The sequence below is a fragment of the Convolutriloba macropyga genome, chromosome 13 (assembly GCF_964194025.1).
Source record: "Convolutriloba macropyga chromosome 13, txConMacr16.3, whole genome shotgun sequence".
Lineage (NCBI taxonomy): Eukaryota > Metazoa > Xenacoelomorpha > Acoela > Convolutidae > Convolutriloba > Convolutriloba macropyga.
The window spans coordinates 38804842-38830384 of record NC_134480.1 but is presented as its reverse complement, the minus strand read 5'-3'; the positions used below and the strand labels follow the sequence as shown (position 1 = coordinate 38830384).

Genomic DNA, 25543 nt, shown 5'->3' with positions numbered 1-25543 from the left:
TCTATACCTTTTTGTGAGTCATCGCTGTTGTTATAACATAATTTAACGATTACTAATAGAAAGAGAAGGTATTTCAAGGAAATCATTTTTGTTTGTTTTCTAATCAAAATGAAGTTTATCAGGGCTTACCTAAGTTCACAGGTAGCCAATCTGCGAAGTCTTTGTTTGCCTGTAGGATAAAATAACATGATATATATTTTCCTCTATTAAATAAATAACTGTCTGAGCTGCGAGGTACGTTAGATAACTTTTTGTTGATTTTTCTCCGCAGACTTAAATATCCTGGAGATAAAGAAGTTATTTTTATTGTAAGAATCTTCAAGCTGTTTTGATAAATCAAGTTTGCTCAGTTGATCGAAGATTTGTGATTACTTTTTCAGCAAAATTTGTCTCGACATAATCAAGCATAATAATTTTTCTATTTTTGTCGCGCCTTGAAGGTTTAATTTTTTACTTAATTTCAGATCTGATCATCAGGATACCGACAACGAAAATTTTTCAAAGTTTTGATTCTGGGTGTTCTTCCAGTGTTTTTGTCAGTGCTTAAGGCATGAAAATATATTGTCTGAGGTGTAAAACATGTATGACGATTTTACGTCAACTGACTTTCTTTGACGTCAGTGCTTTCAATAAGAACTAGTTTTTGTTTTCTGCAAAATGAGCTAAGAATTCTGCAAAAAGGGGGCACAGTGCACGTAAGATTTAACAATTATTGAAGTAATATAGTTTCGTTTGTCTGTTTAGGGGTAATGTTAATGAAATAAATAATATGCTTCTGGTAATGTAGAGTTTTAAACTCATGTGGAAAAGGTAAGAATTTTTTCAGTTGAAATGAAGCTCTTTATGTACTGCATGTTTCTTTTGTTCTGTACGATCTGCTCTGCTTGTACACAAAAGGAAATATTGCCAGAATTAATGTATTGCGTTGCCATAACAAAATGGTGTTCTTGGAAGCTGGTGTTGTCTACGAGACAACTACTGTGGAGTACCATTGTCCTGAAGTGTCAAGTGATGAAAGCGAAACTGTCTTTTGGGTTGCTCTGTTGTCTGTGGGTGCCCTTCTTTGCATCTGCTGTTGGCCGTGTTTAGTTGCCTTTGGTGTAATGGCCAGATGTTAATTGAGTGTTAATTAACATATATTTTTATTTTAAGTTTGAGTAATCAAGGTACATGATTTTTGAGATAAGAATGTCTGTTCGAAATTTCTCCGATAATATATATAATGAAATAACGAATTTTGGAAACGAATATTTTAACGATAAAATGTTAAATTTACTGGGTTGGCGTTCTGTACCCATAATTGATGTGAATGGAGCCAAAAACTGGAAACAAGTTCAATCAGTTTTAATCGATCAAGGATTTTCTCATTATATCGATGGTGAATGGGTAAAATATCCAGTAGCTTTATCAAATCATAATTAATTGCAAGTTAATGGGTCTTTACTGGAAGACGTTAGCGAATGACAAGGAGCTAATCATTTTTCAAGCTTAGTTGATAATTGTTATACGCTACCGTCTAAAAACAAAAAGGCAAACAGAGAATCGAGGTGCTATCAACAAAACCAGTGTTCCGAGTCAAAATTAAACAGTTATTCGAGTTGTATCAGCTTTACTATGGATTCACTTGTTAATTAAAATTTACCATCAAACTTGACATTTTCGAATTTTGACGCCCTTTATCAGTGGAACTCCTGGTTCACCGAAGCTCATATAGAAACGGGGGGCAAAGATTCAATTTCTTATACGCCTTGTAGACAGAAACTCTTTGTACTTTGTGAGCGTGGTTTGAAATCTGTGTTGCTGGAAAAACGCATTCGAAATGTATATAACTTTATTCGTTCTGTAAAAACCGGTCCTTCTGCTCTTTCAGCCGAGTCAGCAAATAAACTCAAATATAACACTCCAAGTTCTGAACATTTCTTATGCCAGCCCGCGCTGTGTGTTCATACAGTTTTAACGTTTACAAATGGGCCTTCCTTAGTTCTTGGCTGTGAGGCTTGTAACGTGACCGATATTCAGCGGGCGCAAGAACCTTTACAATTCTATGGAAATGGCTTGAGGCGCACAACATATAAAAGATTACTTGAAATTCAGGGGTCACGTGGGGCTGCTGAATGGGCAACTCAACGTGATAATTCATTGAATATAAACACTGGCGTTACTGAACACTTAGTTGCTTTAAATAATTCCAATCAGCCAATTTGTATTTCTAGTAAACGTGGTGGACCAAGTGGGCCTTCTAAAAAGAGGCAGCGGAGCTTTCGTCTCTCCAACCAAGAAGCGTGGTATAATGAAAAGAAAGACCAGGATAATGGTAATTAGGAAATTATTTGTAAAATGATAAAAGTAAAAGTAGTAAGTTAGGATAATATTTAGAGCGAATGGAGCGCCGGTTTAAATACGGTATAATGCGAGATTGTACTGCTGTGTATGGCTGTGAAGCAACTGGGCTACTAACTGGAGAAGCTATAGACTGGCACAGTGCGTCTCTGTTCAATGCGTCTGTTATAAAATGTCGGGCTGAGTTAAAAATTCAGCAACCAACATTGGCTTAAAAAAGGTAAAAATATTTTCAAAAGTAAATTTGCCTATGGCCGGTGTTCACTTGTGAGCATCATGAATGGTATCAAACGATTGGTAACTGCGTGCTCTACAACGCCTAGCAAGCGGAATTTTTTATTTTCCTGTAAAAATTTTGAAAAAAATGGATTCAAAGGCAAATTTGAATGAATTTTTACCGATTTTGCATGTAATTTCATTCATTGGAATTGAATTTGGTGTTGAGTGCTTTTGAGCTGCCTGTAATCTGAATCGCCTAGGGCTGTACAACTGTAGTGTAAATCTTACAGAGAGAATTATAGGAAGAAGTTTGTAGCAAAAGATAAGTTTTAAGAGAAAGATAATGAAAAGAATGTAGTAAAGGAGAAGGAATTATGAAAGAAAGTTCAGTTTTCTAAACGAGTAGTTAAGTAGACTGAAAATGCTGCGTCTGTTTCCTTACGCGACCGTACCTTGAGACCCTGTTAGCAACTTGTGGTGATTCAGGTCTTCGGCTATTTGTTACATTTGCTGGTGTAACCGTTGAACTTGGCAGCTGTTGTGCAATTCCAGCCTGTTTTTCTACTCTTTTCTCAGCTATTAAACGAGCTAAGTTGGAAACAGGCGCGTTAGGCTCTGAGGGTACTGTTCTCTGAGATTGTACTGGTAATTGATTTTCTGTTGTTGGACTTCTAAAATTGCTATCCGAAGAATTAGGCGAAACACTTTCATTTATTTGTGAATCTGGTGTGTTAAATTGTAAGGGTGAAGATTCATTAGATTGTTGTATTTCTGGTGTTTGTTCTGTTTGTTGAACTTGTCTATCTGGAGTGCTAGGTTGGGCTTCACGAACTGTATTATCTTTGGTGTTAATGCGTGTTTGAACTACCACTTTTCTATTATCATTCCAAGGACTATAAAGGGCTTCGTCTATACAATTATCAAACAATTCAGGCTCTCGCAAAATTTCAGGGACTAAAAGATCAGCAACAAAGTTTTCCTCTTTTACTTTAATGTCTTGTACTGTGTACTGAGGCTTTATTGGCTTTAGTCTAACTCTATGAACAATTTGAGTGTGATTTGTTCCAACTTTTCTTATAAGGTAGTTACTTCTAGTTAAAATTTTCTCTACCTTGTAAAGAGCCATCCATTTACATTGCATGTTGCTAATTTTCTCATGTTCATTAGACAGTTTTGGGCTTAAAAGTAAGCAATATTCTGCAACTTTCAAAGGAACTGCTTTTGCTTTTCTGTCGTAACAATCCCGATATTTATTAAAGCTTTTCAGCAAGGCTTCCTTATTTTGGCCAAATAGTGTTGACATTTTACTTTGCACGTCTGCTATGTAGCCGGTGTTACATTTCTGTTTGTGAATGTTGGCATTATTAAACCTCAGGTCTCTAGGATTTAATGGTATTCGTCCATGGAAAACTAAGCTTGGTGGGCAACCGATGTAGAGTGGTAACTTGTATTATGTTGGAAGACTGCTAGGTCTATATACTTGTGCCAGTCGTGCTGTATTTGATTTTCATATATTTTTAAGTACCGTTCCAGTGGTCCGTGTGATCTCTCGACTACTCCTATAGTTTGTGCATGTTTCAATGTTGCACGTTCTAGTCGGAATTCAAGTAGTGTTGAAAGTTCTTTCAGCATTTTTGAAGTGTGTGCCTTGGTCAGTCAATATTAAAGTGGGTATATATGAATGTCGCATAAACCACTGCATTAGGTATTTGCATACTGTTTCAGCAGAAATTGAAGTGAGTGGTTGGGCAAATATATACTTAGTAAACACGTCCATTCCCGTAAGAATGTATGAGAAACCACCAGATTTTGGTAACGGTCCTACTATGTCAATCTGTATCATATCCGCTGGCATACTTGTATTTGAACTAACTGGAGATAGTTGAGGTTGTAGTACTTGGTGTTTTGGTGATTTTGCTTGAAGACAAGTTAAACAGTTGTTAATATATTGAATTAGAAACTCTATGAAGCCGGGGAAATAGTATTTCCGTCTAAATTCACGAATTGTCTTCTGTATTCAAATATGACCTTTCATTTTAGACATATGTATTCTTTAGATCAATTCTGTTCGTAACTGCTTTGGTACCACAATTTGCTTTATGTAGTTTTTACCAGTATGATCAAAGAATTTTCTGCATAAAAGATCATTGTCAACTATTAGTCGACCAAAATGTTTATGGTATTTCTGTAAGTCGTACGAACTGTACTCTACGTTTGGTCTTTTATTGCTTTTCAACCATTGTAGAACCTGTTGTATGTCTTTATCTAACTTCTGTTCTTTCTTCATATCGATTGCATTAACTTAGTTAAATCGTAGGAATCAAGAGGATTAAACTCAGAAAGTTTATTTAGACTAGGTTCTTTCAGCTGTGTGAATTCCTCAATTTGAATCTCAACAGTATTTTCTACAGGTTCAATTGTAATTGTAGGTATCATAAAGCCTGGTGCCAGAATATTTAAAGCATTTTCTGGTGTATTTGCCAAGACTTGTATCTCAATGTCATGAACTGGAATGCGGTCGTTAAGTTTTAACTTTGTGTCAGGGTTTACACAAATACGTGATAAATAGTCTGCTGCGGCATTTGCTTTTCCCGAAACATGCCCCAGGACAAAATTAAATGAAAGAACGTAGTCAACAGCATTCCAAAGGTTGCCTGGCATTTTCTTAGTTTGGAAGAAACGCGTAACACTTCTATTGTCAGTCAATACTATAATGGGTTTATCAGAAACTCCGCATATATAATGTTCAAAGGCTTCAAAGGCTAATTGAATGCTTAAGAATTCTTTCGCATAAATGGAATATTTCAATTGTGCTGGTGAAAAAAAGTGAGCCAAAAGCTACGGGTGCATATGTTTTGCTTTTCTCCGTTGAGCTATCATGGGGCTCTTCTACAAGTAATATGAATCCTACGGCATAAAAACTTGCGTCACATACAATTAAGAATTGGCAATGCGGTTTAGCCATTTTCAAAGATAGATTGCACGCTTTGACTAAATCAGCTTTAAGTATTTCCAGACTTTTTTCGTAATCATTATTAATATGAAAAGATGATTCTTTACGCAACAATTTGAAGAAAGGGTGTAATTTTAAGGCGAGATTTGGAATAAATTTTTGAAAGTACTGCATAAATCCGATGAGACGTCTAACTTGTTTGTGTTTTAGGCAATTTTACTGATTGAAGAAACTTCTCAACTTTCGGTTGGTTTGGAGATATTCCATCTGCTGAAATTGTATGTCCAAGAAACTGTATTTTCGGTATTCCGATTGACATTTGTCAATTGACAACTTGAAGCCTAAATTTCGAATACACTGGAAAATATGTTTAAGGTTGTCCATTAATGCTTTGCCATCTTTTGCTCCACTTCCCAAATCATCAAAATATACGAAACATTTGTCACTTGCCACACAAGATTGTAAGTGTTTGCTTACACAAGAACTAAAAGCTGTTGGTGAGCGATTTAAACCTTGTGCTAATCGTTTGAACGCAAATGTTCTTCCACCAAAATTAAACGATAAAAGTTGCATACTTATTTCATCAGCCATCTGCATTGAGAAGTAGGCTTGACTACAGTCCATTTTTGCAAAAATTGATTTTCCAACTAGATGTGCAGTTGCGTCTGCCATTGTAGGTATAGGGAAGTTGTTGTTTTTATAATCATAACGCAGTAAATGATTAATTCGCCTTAAATCGATTAGAATTCTCAAATTTCCCGAAGACTTCCGTTGGGCAAAAATTGGCGAAGAGTATTTTGAAAATGGAAGTGTTGTGATAATATGATAATATTCCATTAAAGCTAATTCAACTAACAGTTCATCCCGAAGATGGATTGGGGTTGTAGGGTTTGGTGAATACACAGGACGATCATGTTCTGGAGTTAATTTCAACGTACAATCTTTGTTTCTACCTAAGTCCATTCTGTGTCTGGCAAAAATGTCGTGAAATTGAACCAAAGGTTCTCCATTATCATTTCTCCATCCTGTGTAAATTGTGACTCATTCCAATTGAATTTTGATAGAAATTTGTTCCGATTCTCAGCATCCAATGTTGGGTCAAGTTGTTCCTGCTGTTTAAGTTTTTTGAGGGTGTCATATATTGTTTTCCAAACTCCTTGTAGATTTTCACAATTTGAGCAATTTTCTGGGGTTGGAAACCAAAATTCTTGTTGATTTGGTTTTAACACAGTTTTGCTGATAGTTTCAAGGAAGAGATTCTTTTGAATCAAATTTTTTTCTGAGAGTTTAACGAATTTATTCTCAAAGTAAAGTTTGGGAATTTCAGCAATTTTATTGAAGGATGAAGAATAATGTCATTTTTGACGAAGAATCGATAGCCCAATATTGGTGAGCTCATTTGTTCCAAAATAAGAAAATCCTCTTTGTAATTATTCAATCCCAATAAAATGCAAAGTTCTGCTTTTCCGCAAACATTGATTTGTTGTCCATCAGCAACTCTGACTTTTGTTGGATAAGAAGTGTCAAAGACTTTGATACTCTCTGGACTGCAACTTTGGATTTTTTAAACAGATTTCTGGAAATGGCACTAGAAAATGCGCCTGTTTCAATAAGGGCTTCAAAAGTAACATTATTAAATTGTAAAGGCACGTAGAAAAGATTGGTAACAAAAATTGGCACAGAATGAGCTGTGTTAGTAGTAAGCGCTGATAAAAATGGTTGCTCTATCTTTAGTTTTTTGAATTCGTTGTTACGAATGGTATGTTTGTACCTCTTTGCGGTGGTGGTTTAAACCAACATTTATTCTGGACGTAATAATTACCACTATTTTGCTGTTGCTGATTTTGAAAGACTGGTTGATAATATGAACCACTGTAATGTTGTTGCTGATTTTGAAAACTCTGTCTGTTAAATGGTTGAAGGAAACTCTATCTTCCCCTCTGATATCTTCCTCTGTTGTTACTATTATTGAATCTCCGGTTGTTCAAATTTAAATTCATCCTGTTCATTTGTTTACTGAGATCTCGTTGACCTGCTGCCAAATTTTCATTTGCTCTCGTCATACTGTTAATAGCTGCGGCAAGATTGGTTGATGTTGGGTCTTGTGTTATTGCATTAAATCCAGTTGTGCTAGCTTCTTCATCGTGAAGAATGCTTTTAAAAATCAAACGTTTTGAAACAGAGGAGCAGAGATCAGTAACCGTAGTCGTGTTCGGTTGCATTAAAAGTTTAATGCGTATATGTGTCGGCATACCAGTAATAAAGGCGTCACGAATTCTACGTGTTCTCTCGGCTGAATAATCATTACCTCCTGAATTAGCAAAAGCCACATTTGCCAATCGAGTCAAATCAGTAAGAAAATCCTCTGGAGTTTCTTTGGATTGGTTAAATTTCCGCTCCTGGAATTTCAATTTGTACAATTCCACGCGATTTGCACTGAGATACCGAGACTCGAGACTTGCAAGCGCATTAGTTAGCGTGTTGCGTTCAGCATCAGGTAACTCAAGGAAATAATTTAGAGCACCGCCTTGGAGGTGTAGTTTAAGGTAACCAACGCGTCCAATTGCTGGTACTTGTGCAAGTTCAATTGAGCTCTCTAATTGCTCTCGAAAAATTCTGAAATCTTCAAGTGGGCCACCACTGAAAGGTTGAAGGTTAAATGTTTGTGGCACCGCAGTAGGTGCTACACCCCGGATAGCCACTGCAATTGCTGTTGCTGCTGCCGCAACGTCCGCTGCCATTCAATTAATATTTTTTGGCTTTATTATGAGAAATCAAGTTTCGACGAAATATTTATGACTGGTTCAAGTTTAATAGAGGCATCTTTGAGTGAATGAATAATTGTACTTGCGAAAATTGTTGGAGTTCTGGGGTAATAATAAAAATATTCATTTGATCTGAATTTTCAATGTGATAAAGAATTTGAATCATGTTTTGGCTTTCTGCAATAAAAAGAACTTTGCCACTACGTTTTGAAATTTCGACATTTAATTTTTTATGGGCTACATTGATAAATTGCATAACTATATAAACTACACAAAGAAAATAAGAATTTTCTAAAATTTCAAAGAAATCGTGAAATGTAATTAGTCGTCTAATTTGAAAGCCATTTGGAGTGATAAATGAATCGTTGTGTTTGCAAGATCGAGGCCAGATAAAATCGAATAAAAATCAGGGCAAGTTTCGTCTGTAAAATAGAAGCACTTTCTGTTATCTATGACATAGATCAAATGTAAGTTTGTTCTAATCGAATTTACAACGTAACTTTGCAAAGGGCCTTCTTTATCATCAATTCTGATTTTTATTTTCCGTCTTCTAACATTAACAGTTTTGAACATTTCTGCTTTTCCTGTCACCAACTTATATGCCTCAAACTCCATTCATAAACTGTTTGTTTTGCATATATATTTCAGATGCTGGTTCGATGCAGAGTCCCAATCAATTCAACTAATTTCTTCAACTAATATATTCAACAATCCAAATAATTAAACTGTTTTACAATCTTCCAAACGATCCAACTGCAGCAGTATTCAATCAACTTCTACAAACAACAATTCTACTACCTTTTCATTAAGTTACTACATAATTTTATCCAATGACGATCTAGCAATTTAATCTCTTTCAAATTCAATCAAATATATTCAGGGAGAAATTGTGTAATAATTTATCCATGACATAGATTGAACTATGTATGGATTGTTTAAACCATTAAGAAAAAATCTGAACCAAAAAATCGAAAAAAAACAGTAAAAATCAAAGTGAAATTGCCGCATGTGAACTAAAACCACTAGCGAGAAAGCAAATTTTTGTTCAAACACCGTTTTCTCACTCTTAGAGTGAAAGGTCACGCCGCAAAACCACTCGCTTTTTCGCTCCACTTCCTGTTTCAACGTAACCAAAATCACTACTCCATTTTGACTTCAAAAATCATGAAAATGTGTGAAGAGCTCTTTAAAAAAGTTAGCGCCCCAATACAATTGAAAATCTTTGAATTGTAAAAGGAAGACCGACTAAATAATAGCCGTTGAGAGGCTGACGGCGGCTATTAAACAACTGTCCTTTTAATTTAAAACTGATGTGATTATCTTGAGAGGAAAACTCTGCATCCCAAAATTTTCCTAAATGAAAAGGAACTTTGCGTATCAGAGTTTATTAATTTAACATTTTGGAGATTCGATAAAAACGATACGTAATAAAATGAATGTTTTTTTAGATATACTAAGAAACATCAGACACAGTATCGCTCTTCGACAACAATACTATCCGGCTCCTAATAACCTGATTTAAGCTGACCCAGATAGCCCACATAGAGTTGCTTTTAAAAATATTAATAAACCTCCCGATAATGGATCGGTAAACCCGAAGAGGGTTCATTGGACTTTTTGTTTTCATTCTTCCATTCTTAATTTCTCCCAAAAAAGTTTGCCCAAGAATTTCAACAACTCATTCAACTTAGAGGATTAAAGACAAATGAACGCAAATCTCGCTTTCAATTCGGAATAAATCAGAAAAAAGTGGAAGAATCCAGTTTGGAAAAAATCAACTTATTTTTGGATCAATTAAACTTTGAAATTGACTGCGTCTGATAAACGATTTCATAGCAGTTGGAAAGTGATACCTTTTTCATGGGCTTTTTAATTAAAAATACATTTGTATCTCTGCGCAGAAGGGCTCCATTGCCCAAAAACTGACTTAAGAAAATGGCCACCCGGCATAAAGTCCCCATCCTTTAGGACCATAAATGAAAAAATTTGGAATGCAATGTTGCATTTATGACTTGTAATTAGAGAAGACAATTCTCTTCATGCAGCAGTGGATTAAGAGAACTGTACTATAGAAACATAAACCGACCAACAATCGGATGAATTGTTCTCGAAAGACAAGCCTAATTGTTGTGATAAACTTATTGAATAGAGCTCTGTATAGTGTATAAAACAGCCTTACTGGGTGGCTTTATCAGCAGTATCATCTTGATGCCCCTACGAAAAATGAATATTCCCGAACATCTCCAGCGTGTTATGGCCTCCGAAAATATTGAGGAATCAGTCAAAACCCTGATGCAATATCTCGTGACTGAAAATGAAAGGAAGGGAGAAAGAATAGAGCAGCTTGAGTCCCAGATGACAGGAGTAACCATCAAAGTGAATGAGCTTGAGCGATATGAGTCCAAAGATTGTCTAATTTTTCATAACCTTCCAATAGGCCAGCATGGCTCCTATCTGTCGGATACTGTGGCGTTCATGAGAAACATCCTACAAGTCAACATTTGCGAAGAAGATCTAAAGGCTTGCCATCCTCTGGGCAAAGGAACAAGCAGCTATCCTCCGAAAATAGTGGCTAAGTTCATTTACAATGATCAAAAAGACCGGGTTTGGGCAAGAAAGAGACTTCTACGTTCGTATCAAAACCCTTCCAACTTGAAGCCAGTTTTCATTACCGAACGCTTGACTAAGTATGATGTGGAACTGAAGCAAGCTGCTGAGCAACACAACCTCTTTGTATCAACGTACAATTCGCAGCCTTTACTTTATGTTGTTCAAGACGGAAAACGAGTCAGTCAAGTCATCAACTCAACACAGCATATCCTTGAGCTAAAAGATGTTGCGGAGAAGTCCAGGAAAGCTCCCAAGCCACCGTCAGCACACACCCCAATTCAAAACCGACACCTTGCTACTGCGACTAACGATATTGAAACACCAATGCCTTCTCTCGTCAAACCTGCTTTGATACATCCCGGAACCCCGTTGTCACTGAGAATCCCGCCACTGAAAAGAAACCGGACCAACCTATCTCCCGTTGAAGAAAGGAAAGAACTTAGAGACATACTACAAGAAATGAAGGCACGGATAAGTGACAGTGATGCGCTAGTGGACTACGTGAAAGGCTTGCTATCGGAAACCCCCAATGCTAAATACCAGTCAAGAGAACATGAGACATTTCGGATCGAAGAAACAAGTGACTCATTTGACAGAGGCGAGACAATCATTGAAGAGGACTGAGTTTGCCGTCCATTTTAATATAAGATCTCTTCGCAAACATTATGATGAACTTTGTTTATTTGTAACGAATTGTGAATATCCGCCTTTAGCAATTGTTCTAAGTGAGACATGGCTCTCTGATGTTGTTGATGATACTGAACACTTCGCCATTGATGGGTACCATAAGCTAATAAATGAAAACAGGGAAGGCAGAGGCGGAGGCGTAGGCCTATACTTGAGGAATGACCTCACAATTGTAAAGAAGCTGGACTTGACCAGTCAGGCATTCGAATGCCTCCTAGTTGAGTGCAAGGCAGGGAGCACTTCGGTGGGTTTTGGTGCCTACTACCGACCACCTCAAACTAACGTTCCGTCTTTTGTGGACGAGTTCGATTTGTTGCTGGAGCAGCTGGGAGACAGAAAGTGGCTTCTTATGGGTGACAGCAATCTTGATCTCTTAAAAACGACCATCTCAAACTGCTTTTTCTATCGCCATTTCCTCCAATGGGTTCTCACAACTGATATACCAAAATACTCGGGTAACTGAGACATCAAAATCGTGCCTGGATCACATTGTCACCAATTTCTGCGATTACCATTCCCCGTCGATTTTCCATTCCACAATCACTGATCATTATCCTATATCCGTTTCATTTTCTATTGTGCTAGCTGCTAGTTATAATAGAAAAATGTCCCGGAATTTCAAATGTTTTGCCAATCAAAACGTGGTAAGTACTTTTCTATCAGCTCTTGACAGTGATCTCGAGAATACCGTAGACGTGTCGCTCGATTGTTCCTTTGATGTCCTCATCAACATGATCAACTGTCAGCTTGATAGGTTCGCTCCCTGCCAGGTTTCAGTGCCAAAAAAGAAAAAGAACTGGGTACGCTCCAAGGAGTTGAGAAATGCTATTCGAAAGCGCGATAAGTTTTTTAGGAAACTAATTCTGTCTCCCAGCGAAGAACTTCGAACTAAATACTGCCAGATAAGGAATAAGGTGACTACTTTAATGAGATCTAAAAAGAAAGAGTTCTACACCAAACGAGTATCACAAGCACTTAATAGTCCGAGTAAATTATTTCCCCTCTTCAATAGCTTACTCGGTAAAAATGTGAAGCCCTCCAATCCTGTCGAACTTTGTAAAGATGGGAAGCTTGTTGACGATCCTCTTCAAGTTTCTGAAGTGTTGAATGAGTATTTTGTGAGCATTGGACCATCTCTTTCTGCTAACTTCAGTGACTGTGATCAAGATGATGTTTTAGAACCATCCTTTTCTGCCTGGCTGCGCCCCACGAATGCTGAAGAAATAAGTCAGATCGTTATGAGTTTATCTGATTCCAAAGGTGTAGGTTGTGATGGCATTAATAATAAGTCATTAAAAATCGTCTTACCTGTTATCCTTGATCGTTTAGTCATAATGATCAATGGATGTTTAAAGAATGGTCTTTTTCCAAGCTCACTGAAAAAAGCTAAATTTGTTCCGCTGCCAAAAAGCGGAAGTTCGGACGAAATTGACAATTTTAGACCGATATCGGTTTTAACTGGTCTAAGTAAAGTGCTTGAGAAAATAATCTATGCTAGGCTAATGGATCATCTAATAACGAACGATTTGCTATACAGTATACAGTTTGGTTTTAGACCTAAGTTTTCTTGCGTAGATGCTATTGCTGAATTAACAGAGAATATAAAATCTTCATCCAGCTTGCAGTTGTTCGCTTGTATTTTCCTAGATTTAAAAAAACGTTTGACACTGTTGATCACAAAATATTAGTTAGAAAGCTTGCAACTTTTGGTATTCGAGGTCCTTTTAAAGCGATCCTTGAAAGTTTTCTAAGTCAAAGAGTACAATGTGTTTCTCATACCGGTGTCATGTCATCCTATAAAACCCTGGAATGTGGAGTGCCACAAGGGTCCGTTGTTGTTCTTGCTGTACATTAATGATATGCATTCAATTTGCAAGCATAGCTCAGTTCTGCATTATGCAGATGATACATCAATATCTTTCGAGCTGAAAACATCATCCGCAACTAGTTGCCTTCAAGAAGATCTTGATGCAGTTTCAAGCTGGCTAGCAAAAAATAAGTTAACCATAAACAGCTCCAAATCAGAATTGTTACTATTTAGGCAGAGTAAAGTAGGTTCTCTACATATCAATGGCGAAGTGTTGAATGTAGTTAAATGTTCTAAATACCTCGGAGTTCAGATTGATAATAGCCTAACTTTTGAAAAACATATAGACGTTGTATGTAAAAAGGTTTCAAAACTAGTAGGATTAGTCAGCCGACTGACATACTTTCTACCGAAACACGTTCTTCTAAAGTTTTATGATTACTATATTAAACCAAAAATACAATATGGCTGCCTGGTATATGGTTGCAGCAGCAAAGTTAAACTTAATAGAATTAAGTTTTTGCAAAAGAAGTTTTTGAGACTGATAAACTTCAAAAGGAAATTTGATTCCGCTGAGGATTTGTTTTGCCAAGAAGGCGTTCTCGATGTCTTCAAGCTTCATATTTATGATTTACTTAAATTTGTGCTAAGATCTAAAAATGGATACTGTCCATATATTTTTAAGGATTACTTTAATTGCTGCAGCATAAGCAGAAATACGCGCGCATCAGCAGCTGGTGTTTTAAAGTCTTTCAGAGCTAAGAACTCGCTCCAAAAAAACTCTTTAAAGTGTAGAGGTGGAAAGTTGTATAACGTTTTGCTCTCTTTTGGCTTAAATGTAGATAAGCCTATGACAACATCGCAAATAGACGTTTTTGTTCATAATTTTAAAGATAATATTCTACTCTTCGATACACAACTTGTGGATTTAGTTTTCAAATAGTTTTAAAATTTTTGTAACTTCCTTAATATAAACCCTACAGTCTCATAAAGTGTATTGCTTTTGTTTTTGAGTTGGTGCAACCTCTGGCTTGTGCGGGGTGTCTTTCAGTGCTCAAAGGTGTGGAACTGAACCTCTCTTCACGAGGTGGCCTTAATTGAGCACTCGAAAGTCATTCTAATCATTTCAGAATGTACTTAGACTCTCAAGTCGGCAGCGCTGTGAGGCGCCCTGCATGCCGTCGGGGGTTGCACCAATATATAAGTTATATAAGGTAGTATCTACTTAAATTTTTTTTTGACGGTTTTAAATTGAATCTGAACTCCGCAATTCATTGTATTTATCATGTCTTTATTTGTTTCCTTGTCTTTGTTTGATTTCATACTTCTTGGGGCAGCTGCTAGATGAGCTTTCCCGCTCTTCAGCTGTCCTCTTCAGGTACCATTTAATGCCTGAAGGACCAAATTAATTTAATTTAATTTAATTTAAGCGGCGCAATTTAATTTAGAGGGGGTAAAGCTTAGAAATCATTTTATGGGTTCAAAAAATAACCCTAGAGGGGTTCGGACCCTCGACGTCCAAGATGGCAGGTTGATGCCTCAACCATTAGGCCACACACGTTTACAATAATTGGTTCAAACTTCGTTAGAGAGATGAATTAGAATTCTGATTGATAAAATCACTTACATATAAGGGGTACTCCATAGAAAGAAATGTAGTACAGTATCCCGCGCGTATTTTCTTTTTTGACTGCCACCTCATCCGCCAGAAGCTAAAAAAATATATATTTAATATATTTTAATGCACAAAAACATATATTACTGGTATAAAAACAGATAAAACATCAGTATTGATCATTTTATTCAAGAATTGTAAACTTCAATAAAAAATATAAAGTGAAGAAAAAAATTCTATGGGAATTACTGTCAACAATTGTCTCTCTGACGCTATCAAACTCGATATCATTGGTTCCACCAAGTTCAATTAGGGAGAGATCTAAACCCATTGTCGATATTATTTCAGTTAATTCCGAAGCATCCGATATTCATCGTAGATTACTGATACAAATTGTATAAATTGAAAACCCCAGCTGAGTCAAAATAAACTCTGTGGTCTTGGAGGGACATTTTCTGGGGAGATCTGAATTTTAAGGCAATTGGATTTCCACAAGAGTTGGAGACGTTAAAAGAAGATTCCCTCTGTGCTGTTTTGTTGATCTAGTAAAAAAAAATTGTAGTATTAGCTCTGAAATCCACACAATTTTGAAGGGAGAATTTGCGCTCAAATGTGAGCAAAGTTTACACTTCATTTTAATATGTCGGACAAACACTGTGAATTTTAATTGCTTGAAAGGTGGTCTAATAACGGGTTTTTGAGTGGGGCGATAACTGTTGCGGATTTTGCTTTATTTGAATCAAAATTTCTAGTTTTGCAATTTCATACCGCAGCTCTGCGGTGATATGGGCAGCCATACGCTCTAAATTAAGAACGCAGATTTTCATATATCTCTGCAAGCTCACAAAACTTTCTTTACGCCTAATTGTTGCTCTATAAACTTAATCAATAGTTGAGGTGAGCCAGCGAGGCATGAAAGTAAACATCTAAAGAATTTATGGTTCGCACTATTGGAGCGAGCTGTTTGTATAAAACCATCAATTTTTTACCAAGTTAGCAGAGAACATATTTGCACGACCTGGATTGAGCTTCAACAAAAATTGTATTTCTAAATTGAAAAACCTACAACATCTGCTGAATCATGGGAACCTAAATAGAAGAACAGATCTGAATACTTGACAAGATATCTTGAGTAACTCAATCAACCCGCACAGAATCAACAACAACACCCTGCAGAGCATTGATGAGGTGATAGCAGCATTAAAAAGATTTTCAAACAGAACAAAGCTAGACTATGCAAAAGACGTTTTGCCACACCCGAAATATTTGATAACCTCAGTGAACACAGAATTGCACTCGTAATCTCAGTTCGGAAACAGCTTTTGTCAAAGATAAAAACAGAAATCACCGTGGCTTATCCATGAGATTCACAAAGTAATCCCTGACGTTAATATTGAAAAAACTTTGTAAAATTTTGGCACACGATAGGAACCTTAGGGAACTAACTTTGAAGAAGCGATCTGAGACCAGAAAAAGAAAATCAAAGAGTAACAAACAAGCAAACAGAAACAGAAGTTACGAAAACTGCCTCGGCAACAGCAGTACCAATCCGAAAAAGCAGATGATCTTTAAATAGTGTCACTGGCAAGTGTTTTATATCATCATCATTCTTGTTCTTGCATTCAAGGTGATTTTTCCTTTTTGTAAGAAATCCTCAGGGTAGATTTTGAGTTTTTGTTTATTTGGAGCAATCTGGGAGTGTTTTACCATTATAAATAAATCTATTAGAACTTAGTTCCCCTAGCTAAAGTTTAGAGGCCGGACACCTGTCATTAAAGGGAACAACAAACGCCCTCGTGTGTCCCTGAGTCCAGAAGAATTGTTTAACGAAAATCGTCAATAGTTCAATAGAAGCTGGCATCCAGAAAGCATTAGAAGACCTAATACCAACTATTGTCGAAAGATTGAAAATAGAATTAAGTGAAAACACCAATGCTATTGTCGAAGATAAGTTCAAGACCATCAGAGCAGAGCTAGAACACAGCAAATTTGAGCGACGTGAACTAGAACTAAAAGCACCATCAGAGACAGAGTTCCTGCAGGTATATAACCGACTTGACAACATTATGATACTCGGACTACCAGAGCAATCATCAGGGAAGGCAACGTATGAGGAGACAAGCAAAGCGTGGTCAACTTATCATCAGAAATTGGAGGAAACAGACATTTCAATAGCGCATAGACTGCCATCGAAAGATCATGACGGTCACTTAAATTTAATCGTAGATCAACTAAAATCCTATGCTCTAAAAGAAGAAAATCACCCCATCCAACTTGAGAGCCAAAATCTTACAAAGACAGCAGCTGAGAACGATTGGTTTTTGTCAATTTGATGCGAAGTGATATTCGAATAAACGCAACTTAGACCAGAGAGGGTGCAATCTTTTACAATCAGAAAGCAGATGGCCTTGTATACAAAATAAACGGATTATACGAAGGCGATGTAGATCTCAGTTACAAAAATGAAGATTTAATGCGTTGAAAGAACGCCGATAAGCAGTTTGATGTTACAATTATTCATTTGAACGCGAGATCCATCAGGAAACACTATGCGGAACTAGAATCACTTGTTTTTTGGGTCAGATTCTCAGCCTGATATCTTATGTCTGAGTAAAACCTGGTTGTCAAATGACATAAATAGTTCACCATAAATGGTTATACCCAGCTAGCTGTTAAAAACAGATATACGGTTCAAGGTGAAGGCGTCGAGATTCAGCTAAGACACTTTTTTAATTTTGTCAAATTTTGTGAAAATCCGTTCAAAGAGTCCATTTTTGCTGAAGTTAGTATACATAACAGAAGTGTTAATTTGATTGTTGTTAATAATAAACTTAGAGCTAACACGACAGACTGTATCTCAACTCGAAAAGTTCCTTGAAAAACAGTGCTACTCTGCATGTCCAACGGTTATATGTGGTGACATAAACATGAAGAAGCTGGAAAACAACCAAACGACCAGAGATTACAGGAATTTAATAAACGCAAACTAATTCAAATTAGCGCCAGAAACACAAACACGCGTTGTGGATCACTCGGCTACCTGTCTTGATCATTTCATTTATCATTACGTCAAACACCCAAAATGAGATCGAATGGAGCAGCAAAGTTTTTCTGACCACTAACCAATTATTTTAAAATTGAAAATTTATGCTGTAAAAACTACAGACCTTGTCAGTTTTAGAGATACAAGTTTTTTGAAAAAAAATCTGAGGAACAGATTAAAAGATGACTTGAAAACAGCAGTATCCAAGGTAGATAAGGTATAGTTATAGCCCCAGATGCTTCTGCGCCTTCAATGAGGCTTTATTGTTGGTTGTAAATTATTACGCGCCATTGACAAAACCAACAAAAAAGTACCAAAACCTGCCCAATTGGTTCATTAATAAACTTGAAAATTTAAGGACGGGAAGGAAAAAGGCACATCAATACTGGATGAAAGATAAATCGATTTTGAAAGCTAAGAAAAAGTTAAAGACTCGAGATTGCGCTTTGAAAAGTATTTTAGATTAACGAAAGCCATGATCTGCAAGAACAAGTACACATCTTTTAAATGGGATAAACAACAAATATTTAATCTGTTAAATGAGCCCACTGGTAAAAACAAAAATAAAAATATCAATACATCAGGCAAGAATAACGTTGAAAATCTTTTATTGCGGGATGATGCCGCGCTAAATTCTTTGCAAATATTGGATCTGAGATAAGTAAACATCTCATTGAAGAATTTGTGTTTTTGGACCCTTAAGTTCAACAACCTATGTTCCTCTTTCGAGCAAAAGAGCGTGAAATTGCCCAGAATATCAATAATCTGGAAAGTAAGTTCTCAAGAGGTGATGACGAGATGATGGCGATATAAGTAATGTCCTAGTCCAAATCTCAGCAGCTGTGACAGTTAGGTATCTGACATTTCCAGTAAATTTATCGATTGACAAAGGTGAGTTTCCGAAAGAACTAAAAAAAGGAAAACTTAAATCAATGCATGAAAATGTATCTGAACTTGACGGCAATAACTATCGAACAAATATCATTACTAAATGTATGCAGCAAAATATATATGTTACGCTGCCCATTTTAAATTCTGATTCAAGTTATGATATATGGAGCAAAAAATTTTCGTTACTTTACTGTAAACAATTCGGGTTTTGCGCTAAATACAGTTGATGCTTTAGTTGAGTTCACTGAGAAGGTAAGACAACAAAAGCATAAAAGAATTAAGAAATTTTTTTCTTGGTCTTTGTAAGGTTTTTGACATAATTGATCATAACCTACTAATCTGTAAATGGGAAAACCATGGAAGTACAAAAAACTCTCCCAATTGGTTCAAATCTTATTTAAACGGCCGAAAACAGCGAGTAGAGTTAAAAAAATCTTTCATCTGGTTGGGAAGAAATTGTTTGCGATGTTCCACAAGGCTCAGTTTTACGTCCACTACCATTTGTTATTTATGTAAAGGACCTCTAGTTTGTAGACATTTAGAAGCTATACTTATTGCAGATGATGCAAACCTTACCGCAATTGGACTAAAGTGCGCTGATTTCAAGGAAGATATTGAAAGAGTTAACGACTGGTGAAATTCCAATAAATTAGTACCAAATGTATCAAAAGCAATTCAAATGCAAATACGAAAAAATTATAAGTCAAGCGAATCGGCGCAAAAATTCTCTAAACTCAGCTGTCATTGAAAAAATAAACCGGTATAAAAAAATCTAGGTGTTACAATGTACTCGAAATTATCCTTGATTAATCATATACAATCAACAACAGAAATTTTGGGCAAACAGTTCGGTATTGTGACGAAACTGACACATTTTGTTCCTATGGCTCAATTAATTGAAAACTAAAAAACGTGCAATCCCATTATTCAATACGGTGCCCTTGTTCATGTATGTTGCAGTTAAACATCACTGCTACCCATCTCTACTCTCCAAAAAATTATGAATTTCATCTAATTCAGAAGGAAAAGCGATAAATGAAGATATTTTCGTGCATCCATCAATTCTTTCACTTTATGAATTACATCTCTATGAATTACTAGAATTTGTTTTTGAGAAGCTTTGGATGGACTTTACAGTGAAGATTTTTGTAATGACATGTTTTCCTATCACTATTCAGAAGTCACCACGAGATTGTCAGAATCAAACCTAATAGCTCAGTCAAAACTTAGAAACAAACTTGAGCGCTTCTCAATAAAATTACGGGCTTGTAACTTGTACCGCAACTTAAAAATCAAAAGTAATATTTCCGTCTGATATTGATCTAAACTCAGCACAAAAAATAACAGACTTCTGCCATCAACTCGAAAATTCCTACCTCATCTGTAACAATGAACTATCTAGATTCGTTTTTAGTTTGTACGGTGACTTATGAGGAGCTATTCTAAGAAATCAACAGGCATTACACCAGTTAGTTACTAAAGTAATGATCTCTTGATATTTGGGACACAAAGTAGTTGACCACTGCTGGGCCCAAAGCAGTTTATAAAGATGTCTTTCCGTCACAGTGGTTATTGCTTCTGGTACAAAATTCAACTGAGGCGCCAAATGTTTTGTTTATATTGGCGCTCAAGACTAGTTCTCCTATAGTAACGTGGTTTCAACGGCTTTTATCTAGGTGTTATGCTGCCCATTTTAAATTCTGATTCAGGTTATGATATATGGAGCACAATATATCAAAAAAGTTGTTTACAACAGTGTTTATTCCTACCTATAAAAATTTTCTTTACTTTACCGTAAACAATTCGGGTTTCGCGCTAAATACAGTTGATGCTTTAGTTGAGTTCACTGAGAAGGTAAGACAACATAAGCAAAATAGAAATAAATTTTTTTCTTGGTCTTTGTAAGGTTTTTGACATAACTGATCACAACCTACTAATCTGTAAATGGGAAAACCATGGAATTACAGAAAACTCTCCCAATTTGTTCAAATCTTATCTAAACGGCCGAAAACAGCGTGTAGAGTTAAAAAAAAATCTTTCATCTGTTTGGGAAGAAATTGTTTGCGATGTTCCACAAGGCTCAATTTTACGTCCACTACCATTTGTTATTTATGTAAAGGACCTCTAGTTTTTAGACATTTAGAAGCTATACTTATTGCAGATGATGCAAACCTTACCGCACTTGGACTAAAGTGCGCTGATATCAAGAAAGATATTGAAAGAGTTAACGACTGGTGAAATTCCAAAAGATTAGTACCAAATGTATCAAAAACAATTCAAATGAAAATACGAAAAAATTATAAGTAAGGCGAATCGGCGCAAAGATTCTCTCTAAACTCAGCTGTCATTGAGAAAAAACCCATTATACAAAATGTAGGTGTTACAATGGACCCGAAATTATCCTTGATTAGTCATATACAATCAACAACAGAAAATTTGAGCAAACAGTCCGGTATTGTGACGAAACTGACAAACTTTGTTCCTAGGGCTCAATTATTTGAATACTAAAAAACGTGCAATCCCATTATTCAATACGGTGTCCTTGTTTATGCATGTTGCAGTTATACATCACTGCTACCCATCTCTACTCTCCAAAAAAATCTTGATGTTCTACTTCAGAAGGAAAAGCGATACATGAAGATATTTTCGTGCATCCATCAATTCTTTCAGTTTACGAATTACATCTCAATGAATTACAAGAATTTGTTTTAGGAGCTTTGGATGGACTTTACAGTGAAGATTTTTGTAATGACATGTTTTCCTATCACTATTCAGAAGTCACCACGAGATTGTCAGAATCAAACCTAATAGCTCAGTCAAAACTTAGAAACAAACTTGAGCGCTTCTCAATAAAATTACGGGCCTGTAACTTGTACCGCAACTTAAAAATCAAAAGTAATATTTCCGTCTGATACTGATCTAAACTCAGCACAAAAAATAACAGACTTCTGCCATCAACTCGAAAATTCCTACCTCATCTGTAACAATGAACTATCTAAATTTAGTTTGTACGGTGACTTATGAGGAGCTCTTCTAAGAAATTAACAGGCAGTACACCAGTTAATTACTTAAGTAATGATCTCTTGATATTTGGGACACAAAGTAGTTGATCACTGCAGGGCCCAAAGCAGCTTATAAAGATGTCTTTCCGGCACAGTGGTTATTGCTTCTGGTCCTAAATTCAACTGAGGCGCCAAATGTTTTGTTTATATTGGCGCTCAAGACTAGTTCTCCTATAGTAACGTGGTTTCAACGGCTTTTATCTGGGTGTTACGCTGTCCATTTTAAATTTTGATTCAAGTTGTGATTATTATTTCAATAGATTAAGTAAGGTAAATTACACCAAGCATCAAGTTTACCCTTTCCTCATCTACCATTTGGATGCCAGGCATGTATATGTTTCAAGAATGCTGATGATGCATTTGCAGGGCGTTTTGAGAATGCAGATGATGCCGTTATGCTGGGCGTCATGCTGAAGATTTTAAACTATGACTCGTTTTGTATTTTAAAAGATTAAGGAAGGCAATTTACACCAATCATTAGTTATATCCTTTCTTGATTTACCACTTTGATACTAAGAATGTAAAAGTTAAAAATACGGCTGGACTTGATTCAATGATTCTAGCATCATACCAGGTTTCTGCTAAGTTAGAAATATTTGCCTTTGTCAGAAAAAATTTTCCGTCTGTACTATAAACGCTGTGTAAAAGTTGCTTCATGAAGTCTTGATCTATCGCCTGGGCAAACTGAGAAGAAGTTCACAGTGACTCGTTGTTTGTCCGTGACTCGTGTAAATATTTTTGCCAGTGTATTAATAGTTTGAATGAGATTGATAAAAAAATCATCTTTTAAAAATCTGAATTTCAATGCGATTATATCTAATCTGCCATTTTACCCAATGCCAATTTTGTTTTTCCCCAAGGTTAAATTCATCAGAACAATCATTAGCATAAAAACATCAGAATAAACCGAATAACATTGAATGGATTGCCCTCGAACAACTGGCGATGCTAGAGAAATTTTTATGGTGCAAAAACTAGGGTGGCGTTGGAACCTGCGAGCGGCGATCCGACTTTCTGATGTAAGATTTGCTGATATCAACCACTACGCTACATGGAATATCTACTGCTTCAAACAATCAAGAAAGAAAAAATCACCTAGAAACTGAAATCAAAAGAATGTGCCACAAGCAAACGGTCAAGCAAAAATTCTGCATAAAAACACGTTTACAAAAATTGCCTTAAACTTCGTTCGAGAATAATTCAAAATTCTATTTAAAAAGCGAGCCAGTTTGGGGACCAGTTTTAATCTAGTGATGTCGAAAGAATTTACGTTAACGTTTGCCGAAAATCAAAGTGATGCAACAAAAATTTTGATAAACCAAGTTGAGATCTTCACAGGACAAGTCTTGAAAGACAATTCAACGAGTTTTGATAAAGAAAAACAGACAATTAAATTAAGTTAAGAAAAACAAATAGGAAAAACAGGTCAAGTAGCCTCACGTGGAAAAAATTGCTCTCAATTTTGCTGTTTTAGCACCACTCTCTCCCTTCACTTTAATAAGCACTTCGAAAAAATCACGCCTTTTAATTACTTGATTTTCGCTCTTCTGTCTACACCTGCGTGACTGTGACTGAAACCATTACTCCAATTTGACTTCTCTTTGACAAGAAAAGGCCAACAAGGCGGCTCGGTAATTTGCGATCGCACATAAGGTTCTGACCCCGCTCATCCACAATTTTGTCATAATTGTCTACCAAATGAGGAACAGATAGAAAAACATAAAAAAATTCAAGTATTTTTCAAAAAAAACTGGCGTACGAACGAAAAGATAGCCTCCAAAGCAAATAACTTAGTGGAGTAAAAAATGGTGCATTAGATTGATGAGATATGCCGATGTTAAGAAAGCGAGCGAAGACGAACGGCAAAATCAAACAACAACAACAAACATTAAATACATCAAAAAATTTACGTCCGTTTTAAAAAACAAAACTTAATAACAAAGTCAAAATAGCGTCAGACAAAACTGAAAATCAACAAAACAACTCGTAATTCACCAGAAAAAAAATGTTTTTCCGCCAGTTCATGAATAAGCTTGGTAACAATTAGACAAAAAAGAACAGAAACTTTAAAGTTAGAAAACTCACTGAATTTAGAAAAAACAATTAATTTCAAAGTAATTAAAACCATTAGGAATCAACTAAAATATCCCATACGTTTACTATTTTCAATGCTTCTAAAGAAAGGAATTATGAACTCTTGGTATTCAATTTTTTATGCAGTTACAAAAAGAACAAGAACAGAATAGAAAACAAACTAAAAATCAATTAAAACTTGCCAGAAAATGCTTTGGAAGCCGTAAAGCCATACTTTGGTCCCCAAATATATTCGATTGCACCTTCTTCGAACATCGATAAGGAAAATAAGCAACAATTAGCCAAAAAAGAAAAAAATGCAAAATTATGTAATACTTGTTTTCTTTCGAAAAAAATTTATTTCCAAAGACATGAAAGCCATTAATTACAAAGGGAAAAATTGAAAAGGTTCGTTTATTCTTCAAAAAGAAGGCCTCGAGACATTCAATTAACCAGAAAATGTCTTACGTCTACAAAAAGAACGTCAAAAATGACAAAAATAAAAAAAATTCAATTTTTTGTGAAAAACCCGTGTCGAAGCCAGTAAATTCATAAGGAATTCTTTCAAAACATTAGATTTTGTGACACCAATCCCTTTTGACACCTTTCTTTGACAAAAATAATGTTATCTTTAACCTTTAATTAACGAGACCAGGTAACAAACAGACAATAAAAGGAACAAAATTGCGAAGTTGATATGTTTTTTTTTCATTTTGGAAAACAATTGTTTTCAAAGTCAAGAAAGCCATTATCTATCTTCTAATATCAAAACTTCAACTCATCTACTCTTCCAGGAAAAGCTAATCAAACCGGGTCATTGTACAGGAAATTAAATACGACTGAAAAGAAAGTAAAAACGACAGCTAAAGACAAAATTAAAAAATACAATTAAATTCTTCGAGAAAGCGGTAAAGAACCAAAATCTATATCCTTAACGATTTAAATATTATCAATTGTGCGTTATTTTGAACGCGAAAAAGTGATATATGAACTGACAATAACGTGATAGTTTGACAAAATTAGAAAACATGAAAAATCGGCACATGCCTAAAAATTAAAAAAAAATTGTGAAATCTAGTAGTATCAAAGCCAGAACACCATAACTTAAGGCGTAAAACAGCAATAAAGACTTAATTTGAATTCAGCAGAAAGAAGGAGCATTCTTTGATTGCCGACACTAAGCTACAAGTTGACCAAAATAGGAGAAAAATGGAGGCAAAGTTCAATAAGCCATTTTTTATTTAAAAATCAACTATTTTAAAAGTCAAAACGACCATAGGCTTTCAAGCAATCAACTAGATAAATTAATTGCAAGCCAATTAGGAAGCCAAAAAGACATATCACTAGTGAGCTTTGATTTGAAAAGTTCTGTTATTTATTTAAAATAAAAAAGATCGAATTTTTTTAAATAAAAAAACCGGCTGACGACAATCCGAATTATTTTTGGATTGTAACGGTCCAAGATTGGTACAGAAATA

At 35.7% G+C, this 25543-nt stretch overlaps 1 protein-coding gene across 2 annotated transcripts in view; it reads right to left on the bottom strand.

The window, feature by feature from the left end:
- LOC142351871 (uncharacterized) overlaps positions 1-25543 on the bottom strand; it is a 104866-nt gene that overhangs the window by 73188 nt on the left and 6135 nt on the right. Inside the window, exon 2 of one of the 2 annotated variants that reach the window (XM_075404111.1) lies at positions 15009-15093. The exons of the other annotated variant lie outside the window; for it this stretch is intronic. Within the exon in view, the coding sequence (XP_075260226.1) occupies positions 15009-15093 (85 nt within the window). The remainder of the gene's footprint in view (positions 1-15008; positions 15094-25543) is intronic. 2 annotated transcript variants of the gene reach the window in all.